Raw genomic sequence first — 22958 nt, 5'->3', positions numbered from 1 at the left:
TTTGAAAATGATTTGTGTCCATGTTTAATAACAAAAACATGTATGTGGGTGGAAAAATTCTATGACCATAAATCTGAGATTAAGTTCTTTTTGACCCTCTGGCTCTTCTGTGATTTGGCTAGACTGTAACAAATAGCCTAAATGTTATTTGAGCCAAGATTTTCTTTTCATGCTAGAATTTCAGTCTGTGAAGCCTGAGTAAATACTTAAAATAAATGAGACACATTAAATACCTAAATATGATTTATTTGGTATTGTAATATAAATAGGAAAACTCAGTTACTGCAGGATACTCTTGCCAGGTATACTTTTGTCATTGTTTTAGTTTTGGCTTGTTTTTAGTTAATGGTTCTATTGTATCATCAAATAGTACAATTAAAAACCCTTGCACAGTGCCTCATATATAATAGAGGCTCTGCCCGGATTTAGTGAAATAAGTTTAAGCATAATCTTTATAAGAGTTTTCATGTCACAATTAACAGAAAAGGATTTACTGTAACAGTAGCGTTTGGCTTAGAACTTACTCATTTATTCTGCGTGTTAAACGTGTAGCTAGTGAAAATTAAGGCATTTGTTTATTGATTTTTTTTTTCATCTACTGGTTGCATAGCCCTTTTTTGATCATCAACAGAGTGGAAATGTAAGAATCAACCTATGCCGTAGAGAATCTTGCAGTTAGCTTAAGGATGTAGCCAGACAAGTTACCTATAATTTTGACGGGGTTAGTGTAATGGCGTGCTGTGGGATTGTTGAATTGACTTAATATTTTCTGTACAGCAGAAGACTTGGGGAAAGTTTCAAAGAGAAGGTGAACTTCAATCTGGATTTTGAAGGATTGATGAAGATATAGACATATTAGGAGATGAGAAAGATTTGTTAAAAACTTCAGGTAGGGCAAACATAAGGAAAGAATGGTATGTTCCAAAACCTTCAAATAGACCTGTGTGGTGAGGGCATAATATAAGAGGTAGGTTGGGGAAGTAGGCTGGAGATGGGGTGCGACAAGGGATGTGGCTGGAAGTATTATTTAGGGCTGAATTGTCTAAGGACATGTAAAGAAATTTAAACTTCAGAGACAGGGAAAATAATGAAAGCCTTAAAACATGATTAGATCAATATTTTAGAATGATAGCTTTGATGGTAGGTCAGAAAATGAACTTGAAAGGAGGAATTTCAGCAAGAGATGCTGAAAACACCTCTTGCTTTTCAATAGTCCAGACAGAAGTACCTGAACCAAGGCTAGGGCAATAGGATTTCAAGGTCGGGAGATATTTCAGAGGTGAAGGTATAGGTCTAGATGGATTACTAAAGGTGATAGATCAGAAAGGAGGCATCATAATTGCTCTTGGATACAGACTTGTATAGTTTCTGGTGCCATGTTTATGGGATAGTTTATGGTGCCACGTTTCATGTATCTTGAAAACAGGAGAAAGGAACCTTTACTTTTGCACGGAGAGGATAGGTTGAGTTTGAGAGTACTATAAAATATTCAGGCAGAGGTGTCCACTGGGCCAATGGAACTTCACTTTGAGAGTTAAAGAGTTTAATTTGACATAGATTTATTTAGGAGTCATTATCTTTAGGTGAGATTCAAAGTTCTGAGTTCACATGACATTCCCCAGGAAAAGACTAGAGAGAAAAAAGTAAAAATTTAGAAATGATATAAAACTACAGAATAGGAGTCAGTAAAACTTCCTAAATATACTACCAGAGACAGTCAACATTTGGATGTATATACTTTCAAACATACTAATACATACATGCCCATACATGTAGTACATGTACACATACATGCACAGGTAATGTAATAAAATCATTGTATGTGGTTGCCTAGTTTTAAAATTTGTTATTACACAACAGTAGCATTGTAAGGATCATTCATGATTGCCCTGTAATTTATTTAACCTGTACCTATTGTTGGAATTTTATACTCTTTCTTTATATTGCAAATTATTTTGGGATACACATCCTTTGCAATCAATGTTTTCTGTGTATCCATGCTTATTTCTTAAGGCACCCCTACAATTTTATAATTAAAAACATCTTTGGCTAGGGGCGCCTGGGTGGCTCAGTCAGGTAAGCATCTGACTTCGGCTCAGGTCATGATCTCGTGGTTTGTGAGTGTGAGTCCCTGTTGGGCTCTGTGCTGATAGCTCGGAGCCTGGAGCCTGCTTCAGATTCTGTCTCTGTCTCCTCTCTGCACCCCCACCCACTTGCACACACACACTCTCTCTCTCTCTCTCAAATATAAATAAACATTAAAAAATATTACGGAAGATTTCAGTGGGCCTGCTCTTGGCTTTTTGTAACTTTTTCTCCTGGGATGAGGTTATATCTATCTTGACCTGCACTATCCAGTAGAACCCCTCTCTACCTGGCTTCTTTGAAAGGCTTCTGCTAAATAAAATAAAAATAGAATGTAAGATACAGATAAAGCACAAGAATTCACTACACAGAGCAGAACCAAATCCTAGAAAGCGTTTGTTCCATGAACTTGAGTAAATAAAACGCTGAAATAAGATGAGAAATGAGGGAATAGACAACAGACTGAAATGAAAACAAAAGTGGCCGAGAAGCTGCAAGGAACAAAGAAAGAATGTGCAAGAGGAAGAAATATCGTCACAAGAAAAATAAAATGCGAGGCCAGCATCAGTTCTTAGTCAGAAATGCAAAGGAGGAGGCACGATTGTGCATCCGGCACAAAAGGTGATAGGGAAGAAAAACTTCAGACATTTCCACCAAATTCAGAAGGGCAAGAAGATGAGATAAAAGTGGGGAAAAAAAAAAAAACAGGATAAAATCTATGAAGTCCAGAAAATGACGAGCCAACAGACGATAACCTCTTTCCCCAGAGGTGTTATTCAAAGATGCAGAACAGTAAGCATTCCTTGAATTGAAGAATATTTGAGTCTTCAGATTAAAAATATGAAGTACCTAACAGATGAAGCTTGGTGAAATCTTAGATTGTGAAGGATGAGGACAGTGTTATAAGTAGCTTCCAGTGTCTTGTTTGTCCTTAATGTTTCCTAACGAGGAAAAAAAATACATGTGCAAAACCAGTTGAAACGCTGACAGTATTTACTAACTTCCTGCTCGCTGACTGAGAGCGGCCCCGAGAGAGTCACGCCAGGCATGGATTCCAGTCCACGTCTTTCAGGGGTGACTTCTGAGCTTCTCTCGTTGGTCTCCGCAGTTAGGTTGGGCCACAACCGCAGGGCTGTGCGACAGTTGGTATTCTACCGACATGTATTTTAATTAATGGAGGCCAAGGGCAAATATTGTCGCCACGTCAGATTTGTTGTGACTTCTCTTTTTCTTTCAAGAGCATCTTTCCAAACAGTTCCCTTGTGGCCTGACTTAGGGGGTAGGGGTGGCGTTGCAGTCTTGTGTAATGGTGATGAATCTCGGGTGTTAGAACAATGTTACACAACCCTGCATTTTTATCATTTTAATGACTTTTGCTGGACAAGGGGAGCTTCCTTCCCTGCCAGATATTTATACAAGCTAATCAGAGGCTTGATACAATACAGATGGTGATAACCTTTGGCCGTACAAAGCCCATGTCGAGTTTTTCTTTGGCAGCAAAGGGCTTGCCTCATTCCGTATTCTGGACCAAAAAAAAAAAAAAAAAAATTCTATTTCTTAAATGCCTTATAAAGGATAGCAGATGATGTAAACGATTTCAGGAACACCAGAAGGAGAATCGAGTGCTAGGCCTCTACCACATTCCACAAACATTACCAAAGATCTATTTATTTCTTAGATCTGTGGGATGAAAATGTTTTTATTGAATTATGTTTTTATTCAAGTATGATGGAGCAGAAAGATTGGGGGAAGGGGACAAAATATTTTCAGTAAATCATCCGCTCCTCCTCTGTCTTTTAAAGTGCATTCCAAACCCAGATCTTGTGTAATTCTTTGCTTGGACTAGTAGTCCTGCTATTCTCCTGACTGTTTTAAGCTTAATATATTGTCCTGCCAACAGATATAATGGTTCCTGTAAATACTTCCCAGTTCCCTGCAAGAAGAGAAGAAAAATAGAATTACAGCTTAATGTGTCTTGCACGTAATGAATTGTACTGCAAGAAATGTCTGCTAAACCCCTAAATCCTAACCTGAATGTTAAGGAATATTACCGACATGAGCTAAAATTAATATTACAAAATAGTATTTGTTTATGTCAGAAGGACAGTAAAGGCACAAAAAGAAACTTTATCTTTTTTGTACAGAACTCTGCAAAATGAAGTACGCGAGGGCACACAAACATTCTATACATTCCTACTGCTCCCTCAAGACCAGCTCATTCAAGTAACTGTGTTCAGGGCATCCTTCCGTCTATTCACCCATCCATTCTTGAATCCATTCATTGAGTAGATATTTATGAACCCATACTCTGTGCCAGACACTGTCAAGAATACCAGACCGAAAAAGACGATTTACTTGTTTTCTCTCTTCTTTCTGCCCCAGTTCTCACTTCCTTAGGGTCTTGCTTCCAGTTTGCTCCATAGTCTCCTAAAAGAGAGAGTAATGGAAATGAGCAAAAGCTTAGCAGAGTGTCTGTGGAGGTTAGGTTATGATTTCAGAGGGGAACAACTCAGAAAGAGAGAGTTTATCACGTGGTTAAGAGCAAGGCCAATGTAAGCACAAGTTGCCACATCTCAGAGTGCTGGAACTAGGAGTTACCCTTTGAGTCCTGATGTCTATTATTAAAGACAAATAAAATAATATCTCATTTCATGCCACCTGTAACAAATCATTGGATTTCCCCCCAGAGGTGGTACTGAATGAAAAAAGTGCCTGTGTGTGTGTGTGTGTGTGTGTGTGTGTGTGTGTATTTCAGTCCATTCCAATTATTGTTTATATCGATAGGGCTTTTCACCTGGGGTGTGTACTAACTGAAAATATAAATGTTTATACACATTTAAAGGTAAATGTTTATGATAAAATGTAAATATATATGATACATTTAAATTCATTTCAGTTATTACTTTTACTGGTACTCAAATTGCCCTTTGGCCAGAAGGAGCTTCTTTAGGCTGGTTTAATTCTTTTTGTCTTTAATAGTAGTAGGCTTTTGAGAGAAGGGGGTGACATGTTTGAATCCTTCTTCTCAAATTGCTGGCTTTCCAGATGTTTCCAAAGTCATTTTTAATTTGTCTTTTTAAAAAAAAAAAAGATTTTATTTTTAAGTAATCTCTACACCCAACGTGAGGCTCGAACTCACAATTCCAAGATCAAGAGTCACATGCTCCACCAGCTGAGCCATACAGGCGCCCTTAACTTGGTTGTCTTTAAATTCAGGTTTAACAGCTTTATCTTTAGCTCACAAACAGGAGTAAAATTTGCTAAGAGATATTAAATTAGAATCAATAGCTATGAATTATATACTGATGAAGACATGAATCTTATTAGCTGAGAGAGTCTGGAGCTTAGAGCTGAAGTCTGCCCCTTGAAGTGAATTGAGGCAGTGAATGAGTGAGTTTTTAATCATATCATCCCCTTTGAACTTTACAAAACATAGGGTATAATTGTTGCTCTTCCTCACTACCTCCAGACTGTACTTGAATTATTGCCTAATAGACATTGAGGTCTTCTTTCTAAGAGCTTGCCAGAAAATACGCCCTGGCACTTCTTTTCCTTTCCTACCCATTTCTGGTTATATGCCAGAGTGACCACTGGATTCCTTGTGCTTTTACAAATTGATGTTATAGTGCATCAGTGGCAATAAATAGATGCCTTTTTAAAAAAATTTTTTTAATTAAAAACAATTTTTTTTAATGTTTATTTATTTTTGAGAGAGAGAGAGAGAGAGACAGAGTGTGAGCAGGGGAGGGGCAGAGAGAGAGGGAGTCACAGAAACCAAAGCAGGCTCCAGGCTCAAAGCTTTTAGCACAGAGCCAGATGCGGGGCTCGAACTCACAAACTGCGAGATCATGACCTGAGCCAAAGTCGGACGCTTTACCGACTCAGCCACCCAGGCGCCCCTAGATGCCTTTTTTTAAATGTTTGTTTATTTTTGAGAGAGAGAGAGAGAGAGGAGGGAAGGGGCAGAGAGAGGGAGACACAGAACCTAAGGCAGACTTCAAGCTCTGAGCTGTCAGCACAGAGCCCAATGCAGGGCTTGAACTCATGAACCGTGAGATCATGACCTGAGCCAAAGTTGGATGCCAAACCGACTGAGCCACCCAGGTGCCCCATTAGATGCCTTTTTTGAAAAAAGGTTTCATTTTTTTCTCTTCTTTCTGTAGAGGAAGGAGAGCATAATAACATTATAAAGCATAACTCACTTGCCCTAAAATAATAAAGCCCAAGTGTTAGGTTGAATAAATCAGTATTTTCTCATAAAGATAGTACACCACCAAAACCAGCTGATTTTGTGCTAATACTGGGTGGTCCCGAAAAGATGAAGGATTGAATCAGTTCTACAGCTTTGGAGGAGCAGTGGAAAAACAAACATGGGAAGTAGGTTGGCCATTGTTAACTCTGGAAGAGACATTTTCTATTAAATTTGCATCTACTCAGGCTTTTGATATATGATCACGAGGGGGTTCAGCTAAGTGGATAGATGGGCAGCTAGCTGGATGTACTTGATGTACTTGGAAATAGATATGTAGGACTCAGATTTGGTTCCTGTTTTGAGAGCCTGGAAATCCATAAGAATTCCACAAATATTTGTTGATGATAATGCTGCTGCTGCTGCTGTTAATGATATCTTTTAAATGCTTTTAAGGTTTTTGTGGGTCTGTGCGGAGACCGTGGTAGGCCCTAGTCCGCCTGTTTCTGTCTTACTCTCATTGATCAGTGTTTGTCCTCACTCTTGCGACATGCTGATGATCCTCACAAATACTCTTTTATGTAAGAAAGGAAGCATGTAGTAGGCCAACACCATACAAACTCACGCTAACTTTGTTTCATTACAGCAAATTCTTCGTCACTCTAGAGAAAACTCAACAAAAGTTATATTCCTCATTACTGATGGATATTCCAATGGGGGAGATCCCAGGCCAATTGCAGCATCTCTGCGAGATTTTGGAGTGGAGATCTTCACTTTTGGCATATGGCAAGGGAACATTCGAGAACTGAATGACATGGCTTCCACCCCAAAGGAGGAGCACTGCTACCTGCTGCACAGTTTTGAAGAATTTGAGGCTTTAGCGCGCCGGGCATTGCATGAAGGTAATGGAAACCCAGTGGCATAACATGATGCAATTCAAGGAGCGGGGGGGGGGGGGGGGGGGGGTTCCTTCACTTTTACTGCTTGAAACCCATTGGAGGGTAATACCAGACCCTGTGATGTCTTCACTGAGAATGATGCCCATGTGTCCTTGGTGTTTTGTGAGCTGTGTTGAACTTCATACATAGAAATGACAGTCTGATTTGCAAGAAGAATATTTGGGGTTTTTGTTCTGTTTTGTTTTTTAACAGTTGTGATGGATTTTCACTAGAATATCCATAATGCTCCCACCTAGGAACTGTTAGAATCAATGGAATGAATTTAGGTGTGTTTTAAGGCCACACACAGAGTGGGAAGCCTTGACTTAGATCTCATTTACAGCTATCTGGAAAGCCGAAGTAAACATTCAGAGACATGCATAGTGAATCTCACCAGAATGTTTCCAGAAATACACATGAAGATATAGGGACAATAAATACTAGCACATACTTCTTGACTGACTGAAGACACATAATGCTTATGTAGAAGTTGAAGAACGTTACCCCAACAAGGAATAAAATCAGTAACTCCATCATTAGAGTTCTTTATACACCATTTATAAGGATGTTTAGTTATATGATTTAGGTTAGATGAACTTCCAGGCATAATATGGGCATGTATCTTGGTAAGCCACAAGAGAAAGTGTAGATTGGAAGGAAATTAGAGGAGATCCAGCCTCAGACCAAAGCCATGCAGCAGGTGAGGCTTGATCCTTGCAGGTATCCATGTGAAAGATTTGGTTTGATGGGCAAATCGGGCCACACAAGGTTTCAAGCAGTTAGTGATATACATAACGACACATCAGCCCTATCAGAGTTCCAAGGGAAGCGTTTAGAACAGGGTCTCAGACTAGCTGTGGATACAACAAAAAAATCTTAGTCACCTGCTTGCTGTGTGACTTTTGGCAAATTATTTAGCTTTTACATTCCTTAGGTGTCTTGTTAATAGAATAGGGAATGAGAATAGTACTTACTCCATGGGATTGTCACAAGGATTAGATGGGTTAATACATATAAAGTGATTAGAAAAGTTACTGAGGGCTTATTATCCGAAGCCCTCATTAACCGTCCACTGTTATTATTACCTTAGGCAATTTATCTAACGTCTACAAGCCTCACTTCCTCTACTTTTAAGATGGAGACACTATAATGTGTACCATATGGTTTTGTCAGGAGGATTAAATAAAATATTTAAAATTTACCAAGTATAGTGCTGTCACTTGGTGGAAGTTCAGTAACTATGGGGCTTCCTTTGTTTCTCCTTTTCTCATGGAAAAGTGGTATGTTGAGAGGGAAGGCACGGTGGCTGTTAATAGATGGGATTCTGAAATCATGGTGTTACTAGCTATGTTGTGGAGGACTAATTTCCGGTCCTGTGATCCCTCTGCTTGTAGCGTTGGGGCCTTCTAGAACCCTAATGCCAAGTTGCCCCAGAAGCTGGGTGGGACAGAGTGTTCTTTCTCTTGGTTACAGTATTGCAACAGAGTTTTGGAAGGCATCACTTTTATTACAATAAACAAATATCTAGAATGCATAATTCTCTGATCAAGTTTCCGGATTTGGTAAGAAAAAATCCTGTTCCCATTGCAAAGACATAGTCAAATCGAAGGAGATGAGCATCATTTTCCCTGCCTCTCTGTCCTCTGAAGCCACTTTCAATTTGGTTGGATCCACTTTCGGTCTCAAGACCATCCGTTTTTCTGGCCATCTTCCATAGACATAGCTTGCAGAATAATAGCTTGCCTCCCATAACACGTATCCTTATCTCTCTCCCAGACATGAATGCCAGTGTACCAGTCTTGGTAGCTAGATCTTTCTTGCTCCTAAGTTGCTCTACCGCCAAATAATCCCATGGCCCAGTGCCTCAGAACTAAGTGTGCATGTTGCAGACCTTTTACCTATACCACAGTCTGTTAGATGGAGCTTTAATAGGGTACCTGATTGTACTGGTCTCTTTCCCTTGGGGCTGGAGTCTTCTCCTTACTTTGCCCCTGTGTATTTATTGTTCAGAGTCTTAATGCATAGAGACAGATGTTCCATAAATGAGGCCACTACCAATCTTATTTCCAGGTATTCAATTGCAGTGCATGTTTCTTGCTGGAACTCATGCATTCGAGTTCCTATGACGGGCCCATCACTATGTCTGGGCCCGGCACCATGGACCTACCTCTAGGATTTGGGTTAAGACTTTTGAACTTCCTCAACAGAGTAAGTGGAACTTATTGTTTGCCTGGTTCTAGGCCATTCTTTCTGGGTGGGTCATATTCAACCTTACCTTACCCAGTTAAGTCACTTTCTGAACAGCTCTGCCTGAATTATTGACTTCCCAGCATGCCTCACTTCAGAACATGGCTCACGTAATGAGTATGATCTCCCGTCACATAAAACATGATAATTTACTTAACATTGAGAAATAAGCCATATTCTGGTTCTATTATTAAACTTGTGTGGCGTTGTGAAGTCTTTATCAAATAACTATAGAAGTTACGGGATTTATTCTTAAGTCAGTAGCTCATAATCAAAATCCTTTTGCAGCGATCGAGATTGTCATTTTATTTATTTTTTTTTTGAAAAAGCGTTTTGGAAATCTCGTTACTGCTGTCTGACCTCATATTGAGGCAGTGGAACGCTGCTTGTGTGGAAGCCAGGGAAGTGACCTATGGAACGGACCACAGTACTTCCTGCTGCATCTGGAGATTCCTTGCTGAAGTGCTTAATTTCTGCCTGACCCTGCATGGCCCCAAGAACTTATGATGAGGTCCCAGACTGAAATAACTTAACTGGCTGAAGCAAATTCCCAGCCTGTGCTAGTGCAAATAACACGCATTCGTATCTGGGTGGGAGTGGGGTGCAGCTGGGAATTAGACGGATATGAAAAGATATTTTCTGCAGCTTGCACCTACATTTTAGTAACTAGAGAATGTAACATTGATCTGCGAATTTGTTTTTTATTACCCTCTGTCATATGTCATTGATAGATCTGCCTTCTGGGAGTTTTATTCAAGAGGATATGTCTCATTGCTCCTATCTGTGTGAAGCCGGCAAAGACTGCTGTGACCGAATGGCGAGCTGCAAATGTGGGACACACACGGGGCAGTTCGAGTGCATCTGTGAAAAGGGCTATTATGGGGAAGGTCTGCAGTACGAATGCACAGGTGAGTCTCCAGTTTGTGCGTCATCGTGTCAGTTATCTGTTGCCGTGTAAAGAAAAGATCCCCAAACTCAGTGGCTTAAAGCATTGATTTATTATCGCTCATGAGTCTGTGGGTCACTTGGGCAGCTTGTCTGGTCTCAGCAGTGCTGGCTTACACGTGCATTTGTCATCAGCTGTGAGTTGGGTCGGCTGCCTCGCTGGTCTTAGCTGGGTTTTCTTACCTGTTTGGGCATCAGCTGGCTGGAGTCTGGTCTATAATGACTTTGTCTAGGACCACTAGGTTGACCTTCGTGTGACCTCTCAGATTCTCTCAGGCTGCCCGGGCTTGTCCCCGTGGGGGTGGCAGAGGTCCAAGAGAGAGAAAGGAAGTTTGCGAGACCTCTTGAAGTCTCGGTTCAGAACTGTGAAAGGGAAGATTTGGGGTCTTTCATTTGTAATCAATCAGTAACCAAGTCTGTCCTAAGCCAAAATATGCTGTCGTCTCTGTAGGAGATTGAAGCCAGTGGGATTCTGGTCCTTAGGCCACATATAACTTACGGGATTGTCACAAAAATTGCAACTTTCACTTGATGATCTTTCACCTCTTCACAAGACTCCACGTAGGGGCCTCATAAAGCTTGACAGTTGGGGCACCTGGGTGGCTCAGTCAGTTAAGCATCTGACTTCGGCTCAGGTCATTGTCTCACAGTGTGTGGGTTCGAGCCCCGAGTCGGGCTCTGCGCTGACAGCCTGGAACCTGGAGCCTGCTTCAGATTCTGTGTCTCCCTCTCTCTCTGCCCCTCCCTGCTCACGTTCTTTCTCTCAAAAGTAAACATTTAAAATAATTAAAAAATGAAAGCCTTAAAAGTGACATCACTTCACAATGGGTTTCACTTCATCGACATTTGTAATTCTACCTGCTCTAGATTTCCTGACAGGAGAATCTTTCTATTTCTGGTATTTTATTAGAAAAGCCAAGAGAGCAACTTAGGATTCTGGTATTTTACATTTTATCTTAGGAACTACTTCTAAATCATATTCTCCTAATCTTTAGAAGTAGTATGTGGCTTTCTGTGATAGCATTTTCTTTGTTCTGTTTTAGCCAAAAGGCAACATTTGCTATTTGGGAAAGGTATATTCCCATGGAAATTAACAGCCACCAGGAAAATGTAGGAGCAGTAGCTTAACTTTATACTGCGCCATGTGGTCTTTTACTGCTTGTTTCATGTGAACATTATTTTATGCTGACATTTGGGAGGTAGGTAGGCCTGCTCTATAGCACAGAAACGTGGCTCTTCTCTGTCTACGTGACCTGCTGTCTCTTTCCTTTTTTCTCCTTCTCCTCATAGGACATTTCCTCTTGCATTCTTCCTTTATTCTCTTTTACTCCTGTTGCCCCTCAGTTCCTCTCCTTTCATTTCTCCTTCCTCCCCTGGCCTGGGTCCCAGCGGGCAGACACATACTTCCTAGGTTCAACCATCCATGCTCACCCAGCAAATCACTCCTTTCTTGGCTCTGCTCCTACCCCACCCAGCAGGAATTCTCATTTAAGCAGAAGAAAGGGGGGGGGGGATCAACCCAACTGCCTCTGAGTTGGCAAAATGCCTCCCCTGGAATCTTCCCACACTTTCATCAACAGCCCAGCTTGGCACTCTCCCCAGCACCCCCTTCTCTCCCCTCCTCCCACCCAAGCCCACCAAACGCAGGCAGAAGCTCTCATTTTCTTTGCTCCGTGCTGTAGTCAGCATGTTTGCTTTCCGTGTGGTCGTAGGCTGAACTGCCCCTTGCCAATAAGCCACTGCCATGTGGCTGCCCAGCCATGCTGGGCTGCAGCCTCCGCTGCTCCGCGACCCTATAATCTCGCATCCTGAGGGAGAAGCAGCAGAATGAGAGAGGGGGCAGTTCACAAACCCACTACCCCCCAGATCCCCAAGTAGCTGCGGCTGCTACTAGTCATGCACTCCAGGCTGGAAGGCACGGCGACAGCAGTCTGTAAATGTGTGAGATCGGGTGGGCTTGTCAGTAGAGCTTCCTAGAGGGGCCAGGAGTACTTTTGCAGCTGGATCTCACCAAGAACACCAACACAAAAGGATTAATTTATCCATCCCTTCTCTTAAATGAGTGAGCGTCCGCTTACTGCTTCCTTTCACGCAAGAGTTAAATTAGATTTAGTTGCATCGATATAAATGTTCATACTGTCATCTTCAGTATTTGTTTCAAAGGGATTAGGAAAAGGAGTGTCGGAACCCCAGTTTGTATGCTGTGATTTGTATATTTGTAGGAGGCGGCACTCATCACTGGCTTCTCCTACACGCTAGGAACTAAGAGAACATAAATTAATTGCATCTTTCCTGTGGCATGAAAGACTCATTACCAGACTCTTTAGGCAAGGCAAAAAGAAATATTAGCCCTAAATCATCCAGCACTGAAAACGTGGAAGCCGTGATCCTCCTTTTACAATCTGTTCAGTCGACAAATGGTATTGAGCGTGTTTTTCACGCCAAGCCCTGTGCTAGGCACCAGGCAGGGGTTCGATGGTGAGCAGACAGACATGGTCCTCACCTGCTGGGAACTCACAGCCTCCCCACACAAGTCAATTTGTAATCACGCACTGTGATTAAAGAAAAAGGCCTGTGCTGTAAAGAAGGAGCTGCAGGGAAGGCTCTACTAAGATCGTCCCTCTAAGTAAGATCTGAAGGTGCCTTGATAGCAGCTATTGTCTTGCTCCAGGAGACGATGTTACCTTTCGCTCTGAATACTTGGAATTCCCAGTAGTTTTCCTCATTGTAGAAACAGTGCCTTTCAGAACCAAATCATTCCTCTTCAGAGCCAGAAGAAACCTTAGACGTTATCTGCTTGAAATCCCTCATTCTCCAAGAGGAAATTGAGGTCTCAGAAAAGATGAATGTTTTACTTAAGATGGCATATCCAGCCATCAGCAGGACCCCAATAGGGACCCAGGACACTTTTATCTAAGTTCTGGGTTATTTCCAAGATAGCACGCTGCTTATTTTGCCTTTTTGAAAATATCTTCTTATATACACTGCTCTTCAGAGACCATAGACACCGAACTGTGCTCAAAGTGTTTAAAAACGTAGGAAGATCTGGCTCAAATTCAGCCTCTGCCAATTACAGATGATGTGGGTTTGATAATTTCTTCTGAGTCTCAGTTTCTTCTGTAAAATGGGCCTAATACTGGTGTATGTATACATACCTGATGATGGTATGTATATGTGTACATATACACACACATATATCTTTGTATATAGAAATACATAGATATGTCTATATGCGCATATATATGTGTCTATTTTACATATATTTATATATTTTATATATGTATATATATTTAGGTTAATTGAGAAAATAGACTGCTTAGGATGGTATCTGGCCCATCAATTCCTACTCATACTAATCCTAATAATACTTTTATGATTAATCATTATTGTGCGATGATACAAGTATTATTATGAGAAAGTTAATGGATGGGTATTTAAGTAGTTACCTCATGTGTGAGATTCTTGAAGATGAATGACACCGTATATTTTATAAAACTTTGCCATGGGAGGATTAGGAAGGTCGATGCATGCAGGTGGACACCATCAAGAAGGCTTACACGTACTCAAGGTAAAAGGAGTGTTGGGAATGCAGTTTTGACCCATGAGTATCCAGTGCAAATCAAGAATACCGAGTGGAGAGAAGGCAGTGAGAGAATGTGCCACTTGATGTTGAAGAAAGTTGAGCTTGTTTGCTTTGATTAGGGAAAACTATGCTGAGGTAACTTGTGTTTGTTAATTTCATAGACCAGAATGCTAGAGCTACCTTACCTGTCAGAACTTTTCTCCCTGCTCACTTGGGAGGTGAGGAAATTCAATCCTCTGATCATATAGGAAATAAGTGTCAGAGTGGAAGCCGAATGGAGGTCTCCCAAATCCCTACGGTCCTTCCTTTATACTAGACCATCTTCACTGGTGCTGTCAGCCTTCAAAGAAAGCCGATAACTGTAGGATGAGTGGGCTCTTCTCTTTTTCTCTCCTCGTTCTGGGTGAAGGGCAATCTAGGTTGCTTGGGTTCTGAAACAGTGACTTTCTAAAGCTCTGTCCAAGGCAGTAGCTTTGCTTGAAATGGCCTGAGAACCACTGTCACAGTAAGCAGCTGCTTCACAGACAAGACCTTGATGCCCAGAAAGATCTTAATCATTGGGGATCCGTCCCATATTCTGAACATCTTAGCTTGAATACAAGCTTGAAGATATTCATTAGAAGTTACTAACAAGTAATGCTCTGACAAAAGGGTTCAATTTTATGAGACGTTGCTTAATATGTTTGAGCTGGTTTCTAATATCCCTTGGCTCAAAACTTTTTTGAGTTCATCTCAAAATAATCACGTGCTTTTGGCTGGTGGTCTTGGAGAGTGTGTGCTAATAGGTTTTACAGAAGTGAGGACTATATAATAAATAGATAATCCAAAGTAGAATGATGCTTTGTTCGTGTATGTCTCATTCATTTGTGTTATGGCCTTGACCACAGAAACCATATTTGATAGAAGTTCAACTAATGCTAGAAAACCTGCTAGGGAAAGAGAATTTGAAACATAGTTGTAATACTTACAGATCCATATTCCCAGTACTCCAGGCTCAGAGAGGCATTGCAGGAAAAATCCAGTGCAGCAACCAAAATAGATTTCAAAATAGTGCAAGTCCTTTGCTTGATTTTCTCTGACTCCAAAATAGGGATTTATAGACCCAAGCAATTCTTAAAATCTCCCCTTTTTAATCATCCTTTCCCTTAGAAACCATAACTCTTCTGTGCTTATCTCTTCAAATTCCTCCCTAAACACACACACACACACACACACACACACACACACACACACACACACCCCACTCATACTCAAGCACACATATATGTACCTTACAAGACCTAACTCAAACTCTGCATCCTTATCACTCTTTTCCTCTTGCATCTGCATCACCCTCTGGGGTACCAGAGAGGGAGAAAAGCCAAGAATACTTACATATCAGTACTTTTTGTTGTTGTCATAAATCAGTGCTTAAGGCCTATGATATTTTGGTTTTGTTTAAACCTACATAACTCAGTTTCATTTACCGTAAATATTTTGTGTGATTCAAATTCAGGTGTGGGGTTTTAATGCCGCATGTTTATATTTAAAGGATTGAAAAGACATTCCTCTAGGATTAGTAATTGAACTTCAGCTAAGGGAAGTGTACTGCTTAACTGTGGAGTCTAGTGAAAAGTTGGTGTTGCTTCCATTTCTAGCTCTAGTGTTCCTTTCTTCATTCTGCATCTTTGACATTGGCTTTGACAGTGATATGGATGATGATGATGATGATGATGATGACAGCAATAATAACTGATAATAATTAACTAATATTTAAAGAGCACTTATGATATTCCAGGCACTCACTTTCCCAAGCATTGATATATATATATATGTGTATATATGTGTATATATATATATATATATGTGTGTGTGTATATATGTGTATATATATATATACACACACATATATATATAATTGATATATGTATCACTATATCAATATATTGATCAATTATATTGATATATCAATATATATCAATATATATCAATATATATCAATATATATCAATACACACACACACACACACACACCAAGGAAGAGCCAAGGAAGCTAAAAATTGGAGAGGTTGAGTCACTTGTCCTGAGTCACATAGCTAGTAGACCTGGGAGGTGAACCTAAGTTGTCTGGCTCCAGAGCCTACAGTCTGGCCATAGAGATTGGTATTTAACAAACACGCAATTAAAAATATCATTTCAAATTTGCTAAGTATTAGTTGGACCCTTCTGAGATCTTCAGTATTTGATCATTTTCTACCCACAAAATAGTGTATGTTTTAACTGAATACTAGGAAGGAAAAGAAGAAAAGGAGTTGTATAAAATGCAGATCTGCTTAATGTTTTTTAATTATGGCTCACTCATAGAATAAACTTCAGGCTTATTAGCATGGCATAAAGGCTTTGCCTGAGTTGGCCTGTCTTTACCCTTTGAGCTAAAAGCTGGAACTAGTTATGGTTTCCACCAAATACCGTGCTATTTCTTTCCTCAGACCTTTCTTCATGCTTCTTCTGGTTCTCTTTTCCACCACACCCAACTATTTTCTTTGTCCTACCTCATCCAACTAGTGATTCTAACAGGCACTGAAGGACCATTTTATATCCCCACTGCCTACCTTCAGAAGAAGAGTAAATGCTAAAGAAAAAAGGATGTAGGTAAGAGGTCAAGTTTAATACCAGAATCTTAAGTAGACGAGAATTCATTTTTGAAATCTCAGTCAATGCATGGTTTCCATGTCTGGCTTGGGGACCACAGGATCCCTAGCCCAAAGGCACATGGTAAGAAAAGTTCAAGAATGTATTTTTTTTTAATGTAAAATATTTACATTTGGTTAAACTTTGTCAACAATAAATCAAATTCAGTCTATGGTTGATATCTGGATTGGTCATTTTGGATGGCTAGGTCATCAAATCAGTTGTGAATAGCCAGTGAACTCTCATTGTAAATCCATGCAAGGGCAGCTGTTCTAAACTTTCCCCTGAAGGGATTTGAGAGATACAGAGTATGAAGACAATAGGCGTCTTGAGGACACTGCTTCTCTGCAGACATTGACTCTATTTCAGTGGGTTTGGAATGATTCGCAGATTGGAAATTATAGCTGGATAAGGGCCAAGGCTGAGGGCTTGATAAAAAGCGGAAGCCCCAGTTACATTATTTTTCATAAAAGGAGGATACACCATAGAAATAGAAACACTAAAATATTTGTGTGGAAATATCTTATGCATGTAAATATATGCACATGAATCCCTACCCCCTACTGCACACAGATATTTTCTTGTCTAAATATTATGTCATTTCTTTGGAAAGAGAGAGGACAGAGAGCTCTACAAATTCTTGAATGGAAACCAAAACATTTGGAAATCTGTTCTCTGAGCAGAGCTTAGCTGACTTTTTTTTCCCCCAAAAAACATCCCCAGCAGTGCCTAATAATGGGTTTGTAAGGTACAAGGAATTTGTACAATGTATTCCTATTTGCTTTTTATGAGAGAATATTGCTAGCAGGTTGACACTGATTCCCACTAACTTAAGGTTGCTGCCTAGAATAGTTTAGTTTGTTCAGTTTTTCACTGAATGAGGTGGGTATTCAGTCCTGGTGGTGCATTTTCCAGTCTATCACGATTTTATAACAGGGAAATGCATAAAATTAGATGCCTACAACCATAGGTGTGAAACACCACCGAACTCCCAAGTCAGTAAATTGTATTTTCAGCTCAGTTATTGTATTCTTCCGGTCTGTGACTTCTGTTTGGTACTTTCTCATATTTTCTGTCTCTCTGTTGAAGTCCTCACTGTGCTCATCCATTCTCCTGAGTTCAGTGAGCATCTTTATGAACCATTACTTTGAAGTGCATCAGGCAAATTAGTTATCTCCATTTTATCAAGGTTTCTTCTGCTAAAGTCTTATATTGTTCTTTTGTTTGAAAAATATTCCTGTTTCTCCATTTTGCTTGACTCTCTGTGTTCGTGTCTATGCATTAGACAAAACAGCCACCTCTCCCAGTCTTGAAGCAATGACCTCCTATAAGGAGATGAAACTTAACTTTCGTTGTCTCTCAAACCTTTGTGATTGTCCAAGCAGCCATTTTTATTTTCAATGGCTTTCAGTTGTTAAGAGTGTGCCAAGACCTGACAGCGTCCCAAATGGGATGAGCGCGGTTAGCATCTAGATACAGATTGATTAGAAGCCAGACCCTCAGGAAGCAGCTTTTAAAGTATGCAAATATACATAGTCTTGTGGGAATGCTTGCATAAGCCCTGGCATTCCTGGCCACTAGAGCCAGGTGATCTAGAGGTGTCCCCTGGGTGGCAGTTGGAAAAATTGAACCTCCAGTGGAGCGTATGTGCTCCAGTGGGGGAGATGTTGGTGAGCTGTAGCAGGCGGAGGGAGAGCACCAAGATAGCATCCACCTGCCTCTGTTCCCTCTCAGCAGGAAGCATCTGTGTGCCAAACCAGAGGCTGCGCTTGCAGGCCGAAGCTCCAGGACAAGCAACAGGCCTCTGAAAGAAAGACAGGGGGTGTGGTCTCTGCAGTGCCCTGGCGGTGGTAGCCTGCCAAGAACTCTCCCTCCCATTGATACCATCTGTGGGACCCAGGAGCACAAGCCCGTGGCCACCAGAGCCAGGTGATGAAGGGGCAGCCTTTATTAGGCTGCAGCTGCAAAGTCAGGGCCCCAGACCGGAGATACTGTCACCATAGAATGTGGCAGAGAGACTTCATACAGATGGCACGTGCTGGGAAAAAACCCTCAAAAACCTTGCATTTGAAACAAACAAGATGGTGCCCGTTGGCTAGCAAGTGTGAAGATAGCGCCTGCCAGCCTGCAGGCTTCTAGCTGTGAGCTGTGCGAGATGCCTGCCCACCAGGCCGACCCTTTAGGGTTAGCAAATGAGCCTCATCATGTGAGGTCTGGGTGCCTCCGGATTGGCTGCAGGTGGCTGGGCGGGGGCAGGTGAATCGAGGGATTCCTGAGAGACCCGCTTCTGGGTTGGTTACGGCCCTGTGCAGCTTGTGAACACAAGCCTGGAGCCTGAGTTGGTTTTCAAAGCTAGACGTTTTCTGGGCTCATCTCTCAGGTGTAGGTCTCAAAAGTTCAGGTGTCTGATGTAGGATTCAAACCCTTCACTCTTCAAGGAGATGCCCTGGGCTTTGAGTTTCCTCCCATTGGTGGGTCACCCCGGGCAGGGATGGGGTTTATGATGAGATGATGTCCTAGTCTCTCCTACACACCGAAGTGGGCCTTCTCTTTTTTGTCTGATTCGTAGTGGTTGCTCAGTTTTTAGTTTCTTTCAGAGGAAGTTGTTCCATAGGTAGCTGCAGAGTCAGCGTGTCCTTTGGGATGAAGTGAGCCCAGGATCCTCCTATATCATTATCTTGAACTGGAATCTCCCAAAGTCAGTATGTTGTGTCTTTTAGGAGTACTCATAAAAATATATCCAGTATTCTAAAATTGTGAAAATAAGGATTATAACCAATTCCTGCTTCTCATCATAGAATCTTACTTTTTCTCCTTCTGTTTCCTAGCCCCATTATAAGTAAATTCAGTAACAAGAAAAAGGATGCAAAGAAAAACATTTAACATATGCTAATTGGCAGTCCTTAAATATTTTGCTCAAGTCACCCCTAAAATAACTAAAAACCCATGTACCCCTTGTTGATTTTTAAATAGCTATCAAAAAGTTTTCAGCAAGATTTTTAAAGATGGTATTTCCATAATTCAGTATTGCCTTTTAAAATAAAAGTGTTATATCACTTTTAAATGTACCCTTTGAAATCTCAGTACTATAACAAATTTGATTCCTTCTGGTAATATTCGTTTGTGAAGCAGCTTTTTTCAATGGAGAAACTTTGAGTGGTTTCTTGTTTTCTTACATCTCTTCCCTTCTCCTGGTACCATGTGATTCGAATACAGTAAGTTTTTATCTTCTAAAGCCTTTTATTGATCACAGAATTCTACTTCTCCACCATGAAAATTGTGGATATATATTGAAATTAATTTTTAAATTTTCTGTGATCAAAATTGATGTTAGATATCAAGTATTAGAGTTATTATTATAATTGTTATTTGTATATAATTTGTCAGAGCTATTACTCCTTTTGGTACTTACTCCCCGTAGAAATAAGATGCTATTGGAGATTTCATCTTTTCATGGGATGGATCATTAATTAATTCATGTGCCCGTGGACTTCTGCTATAAGAATAAAGGCATATGTGACATCAATTTCATTTCTCTTTTTCATTTTTGTAGGTCTTAGTGCTGAAAACCTTCATACAAATGCGTAGATGGAGCTTGAAAGAGTTGTGTGACATTGACGTCACTTCATTCTTTGAGTTCCTCCTGAGTTATGTGCCAAAAATAAATGAGTGATCTATCATCAAAAAAATATTGGAGATGATTAGCTGACTGTTCCCTTTGGTCCTTTTTCAATTTTATTGAAACTGAAGAATTGGAATGCTTTTGACTTGCAAAAGTAGTTGTTACCCAATCATTATAACCATTCGCTTTTTCACAAGTTTCTGGGAAGTCCCCTAGAGACTTTACTAGGACACGTTAAAGGACTATTTAATATGGAAGAGCTTTGTTTAATTATGTCTGGGAAAATCAAAACAATACAAATTTCAATAAACTTTTAGCAATCCAGTAGTTTCTGATAAAATTATTTTACCTTAGAATGTGCATTAATATATCCTTACCAAAATCTTGGAGCCATAGATTTAGCTTATTTAATCTATGGACAAATATCTATATATAACCTATTTGTGAAAATGGTTCACACAGTTAAACCTATCCTCCAAATATTTTCTGAGAGAAAAAGGCTAAATAAACTAATGCACATTCCAGTGGCCAGCATATTGCTTTAGATTTTCACAATTGATGAATAAGGCAGAGAGCCTGCTCTTGAGTCTCTCAGCTGGATAGAAGTTGCTGCTGCCTTCAATATTTCCCGTCGACATTTTCTTCCTTGCTTTGCCCTCATTGGACTCTTCTAAAGAAGTGACATATTCTTGGACAGTAGTCAGGAAGTTGGAAAGAAAAGGTGGTAAAGGAACAATGCCTTTACTGGTACTTTCCCAGCCTACAATGTTTCTGAATTCAGAACATCCCAGAAACGAGCCAAAATACTCCATTTCTAAGGTCAGGAAATATTGAATCATATTTTAACTGGGATATGTGAAAAACAAGGAACATTTCTTAGAGGACTTGCTTATGGTACCTTAATTAAAGAAAGGTTTCCAGATATCAAGATTTTTGAATTGTGCTGAAGGTTTGCCACCTTGGGACAATGCACCGTAGTAAGATTCAAGGGGTGAAAAGTACACATTTCTTTTGAAAAAAATGAATGAAGGGCAGTTGTGAAGAGGTGCTGTGGATGCTTTCTTTGCTACATCAACTTAGGTAAGAGTACCTGTCAATGTTGAGGTTCTGGAAATTGTTTCTCTAAAAAGATTCATGCTACAACCGCATGCCTCTTGCAGTTTTTCCCTATTTACGTTCCTCATTTGTAGAAGAGGAAACAGTGTTAAAGAATTTAAGAAATTTTCCTAATGCCATTCAACCATAAAGCAGTTAGCATGCACACCCAGTTCTCTCAGATCCTAGTGTCCGTATTGTCTCTGAGCCGTTAGATTGCCCACGATCCATCCATAGCGCTTATTGCATGGTCATTCTCCATCAAAGAAATGATCCAGAAGTATTTTGATGCTCTTTCCAGGTTGTATTTAAAGGCAACTCTTGCTTCCAAGTTGTAGCTCAGCATCCCAAATGTTTGGCTCTGTGGGGTCTGCACGGGGTTGATACTTTACTGAATGACAGATGATAAGCCAAGTTTGGGTGATAGCCACTGTTGGCAATTTGAAAATGACAGCCCAAGCTAGAGAAAGTTAGACTCTCTAAAATCATGATGTGCCCCATAGTATGCTAAATGCATATATATCTGTCTTACTTTTTTTATATATGATATATATAAATCTTAGCATCTGTATATATCATACATATATGTATGATATCTGTATGTATAGTTCTTGAGTGCAGTTAGTGGCGTTAATCTTACTCATAAATCCTAGTTCTGTCACTTACTGTGTTTTTCTGGGCAAGTTTTTTCACCTCTGTGGACCTCAGTTTTCTAGTCTATAAAATGGGGCTAGTAATAGTAGGATTGTTATAAAAATTAATGAGATAATGTGTGCAAAAAGCTCACTAGGAAGCTTGGCATATAGTAAGTGTTTGCTTAACTTAAATTTTTTCTATTTTTTTTAACAGTTATTCGTTTTTGAGAGATGGAGAAAGACAGAGCATGAGTGGGGGAGGGGCAGAGAGAGAGGGAGGCGTGAAATCACAAGCAGGCTCCGGGCTCTGAGGTGTCAGCACAGAGGCCGACGAGGGGCTCGAACTCACAAGACCTGAGCCCAAGTCAGACACCTAACCTACTGAGCCACCCAGGCGCCCTTCCCCCCCCTTTTTTGGCTTAACTTAAATTATTACAGTCTATAGTGTGATTCTCAACAGGGAGCGATTTTGCCCCCCCAGGGGGTACTTGGCAATGCCCAGAAACAATATGGTTTGTCCCAGCTGGAAGGAGCTACTGTCATCTAGTGGCTGGCAGCCAGGGATACTGCTAAATATCCTATAATACACTAACCATCATCAACAAGTCCCAAATGTCAATAGTACTGGGGTTGGGAAACTGTGCTCTGTACTGACAAACTGAGTTAATGCTTTAACATAAGATTCAAAAAGCATTACTGGATCTCTTTTTAAACTTGTAGAGGAAACATCAAAGCCACGTGATTCTACTAGGATTAAATTATCTCTTGGTCACGACCATTGCAGCATCTTCTCCTCCAGCTATCTCAAACCCTTGCGGCTTCTCACACACGTCAAGGCCTTTCATGGCTCCATGTTTGCGCGTTTTGGTCCCCTTTGCCTAGAATATCCCACATCTTTTCTATGTCTTACTGGTACTTCGGGGTTCACAACAAATTCACTTCTCCTGTG

At 40.5% G+C, this 22958-nt stretch overlaps 1 protein-coding gene across 1 annotated transcript in view; it reads left to right on the top strand.

The window, feature by feature from the left end:
* SVEP1 (sushi, von Willebrand factor type A, EGF and pentraxin domain containing 1) overlaps positions 1–22958 on the top strand; it is a 201310-nt gene that overhangs the window by 21323 nt on the left and 157029 nt on the right. Inside the window, exons 2-3 of the mRNA XM_042963841.1 lie at positions 6921–7176; positions 10191–10367. Coding sequence (XP_042819775.1) covers positions 6921–7176; positions 10191–10367 — 433 coding nt within the window. The remainder of the gene's footprint in view (positions 1–6920; positions 7177–10190; positions 10368–22958) is intronic.

The sequence above is a fragment of the Panthera tigris genome, chromosome D4 (assembly GCF_018350195.1).
Source record: "Panthera tigris isolate Pti1 chromosome D4, P.tigris_Pti1_mat1.1, whole genome shotgun sequence".
Taxonomy (NCBI): domain Eukaryota; kingdom Metazoa; phylum Chordata; class Mammalia; order Carnivora; family Felidae; genus Panthera; species Panthera tigris.
Note: the sequence above shows the minus strand (reverse complement) of the source record. Positions and strands in the feature narration are given on the sequence as shown.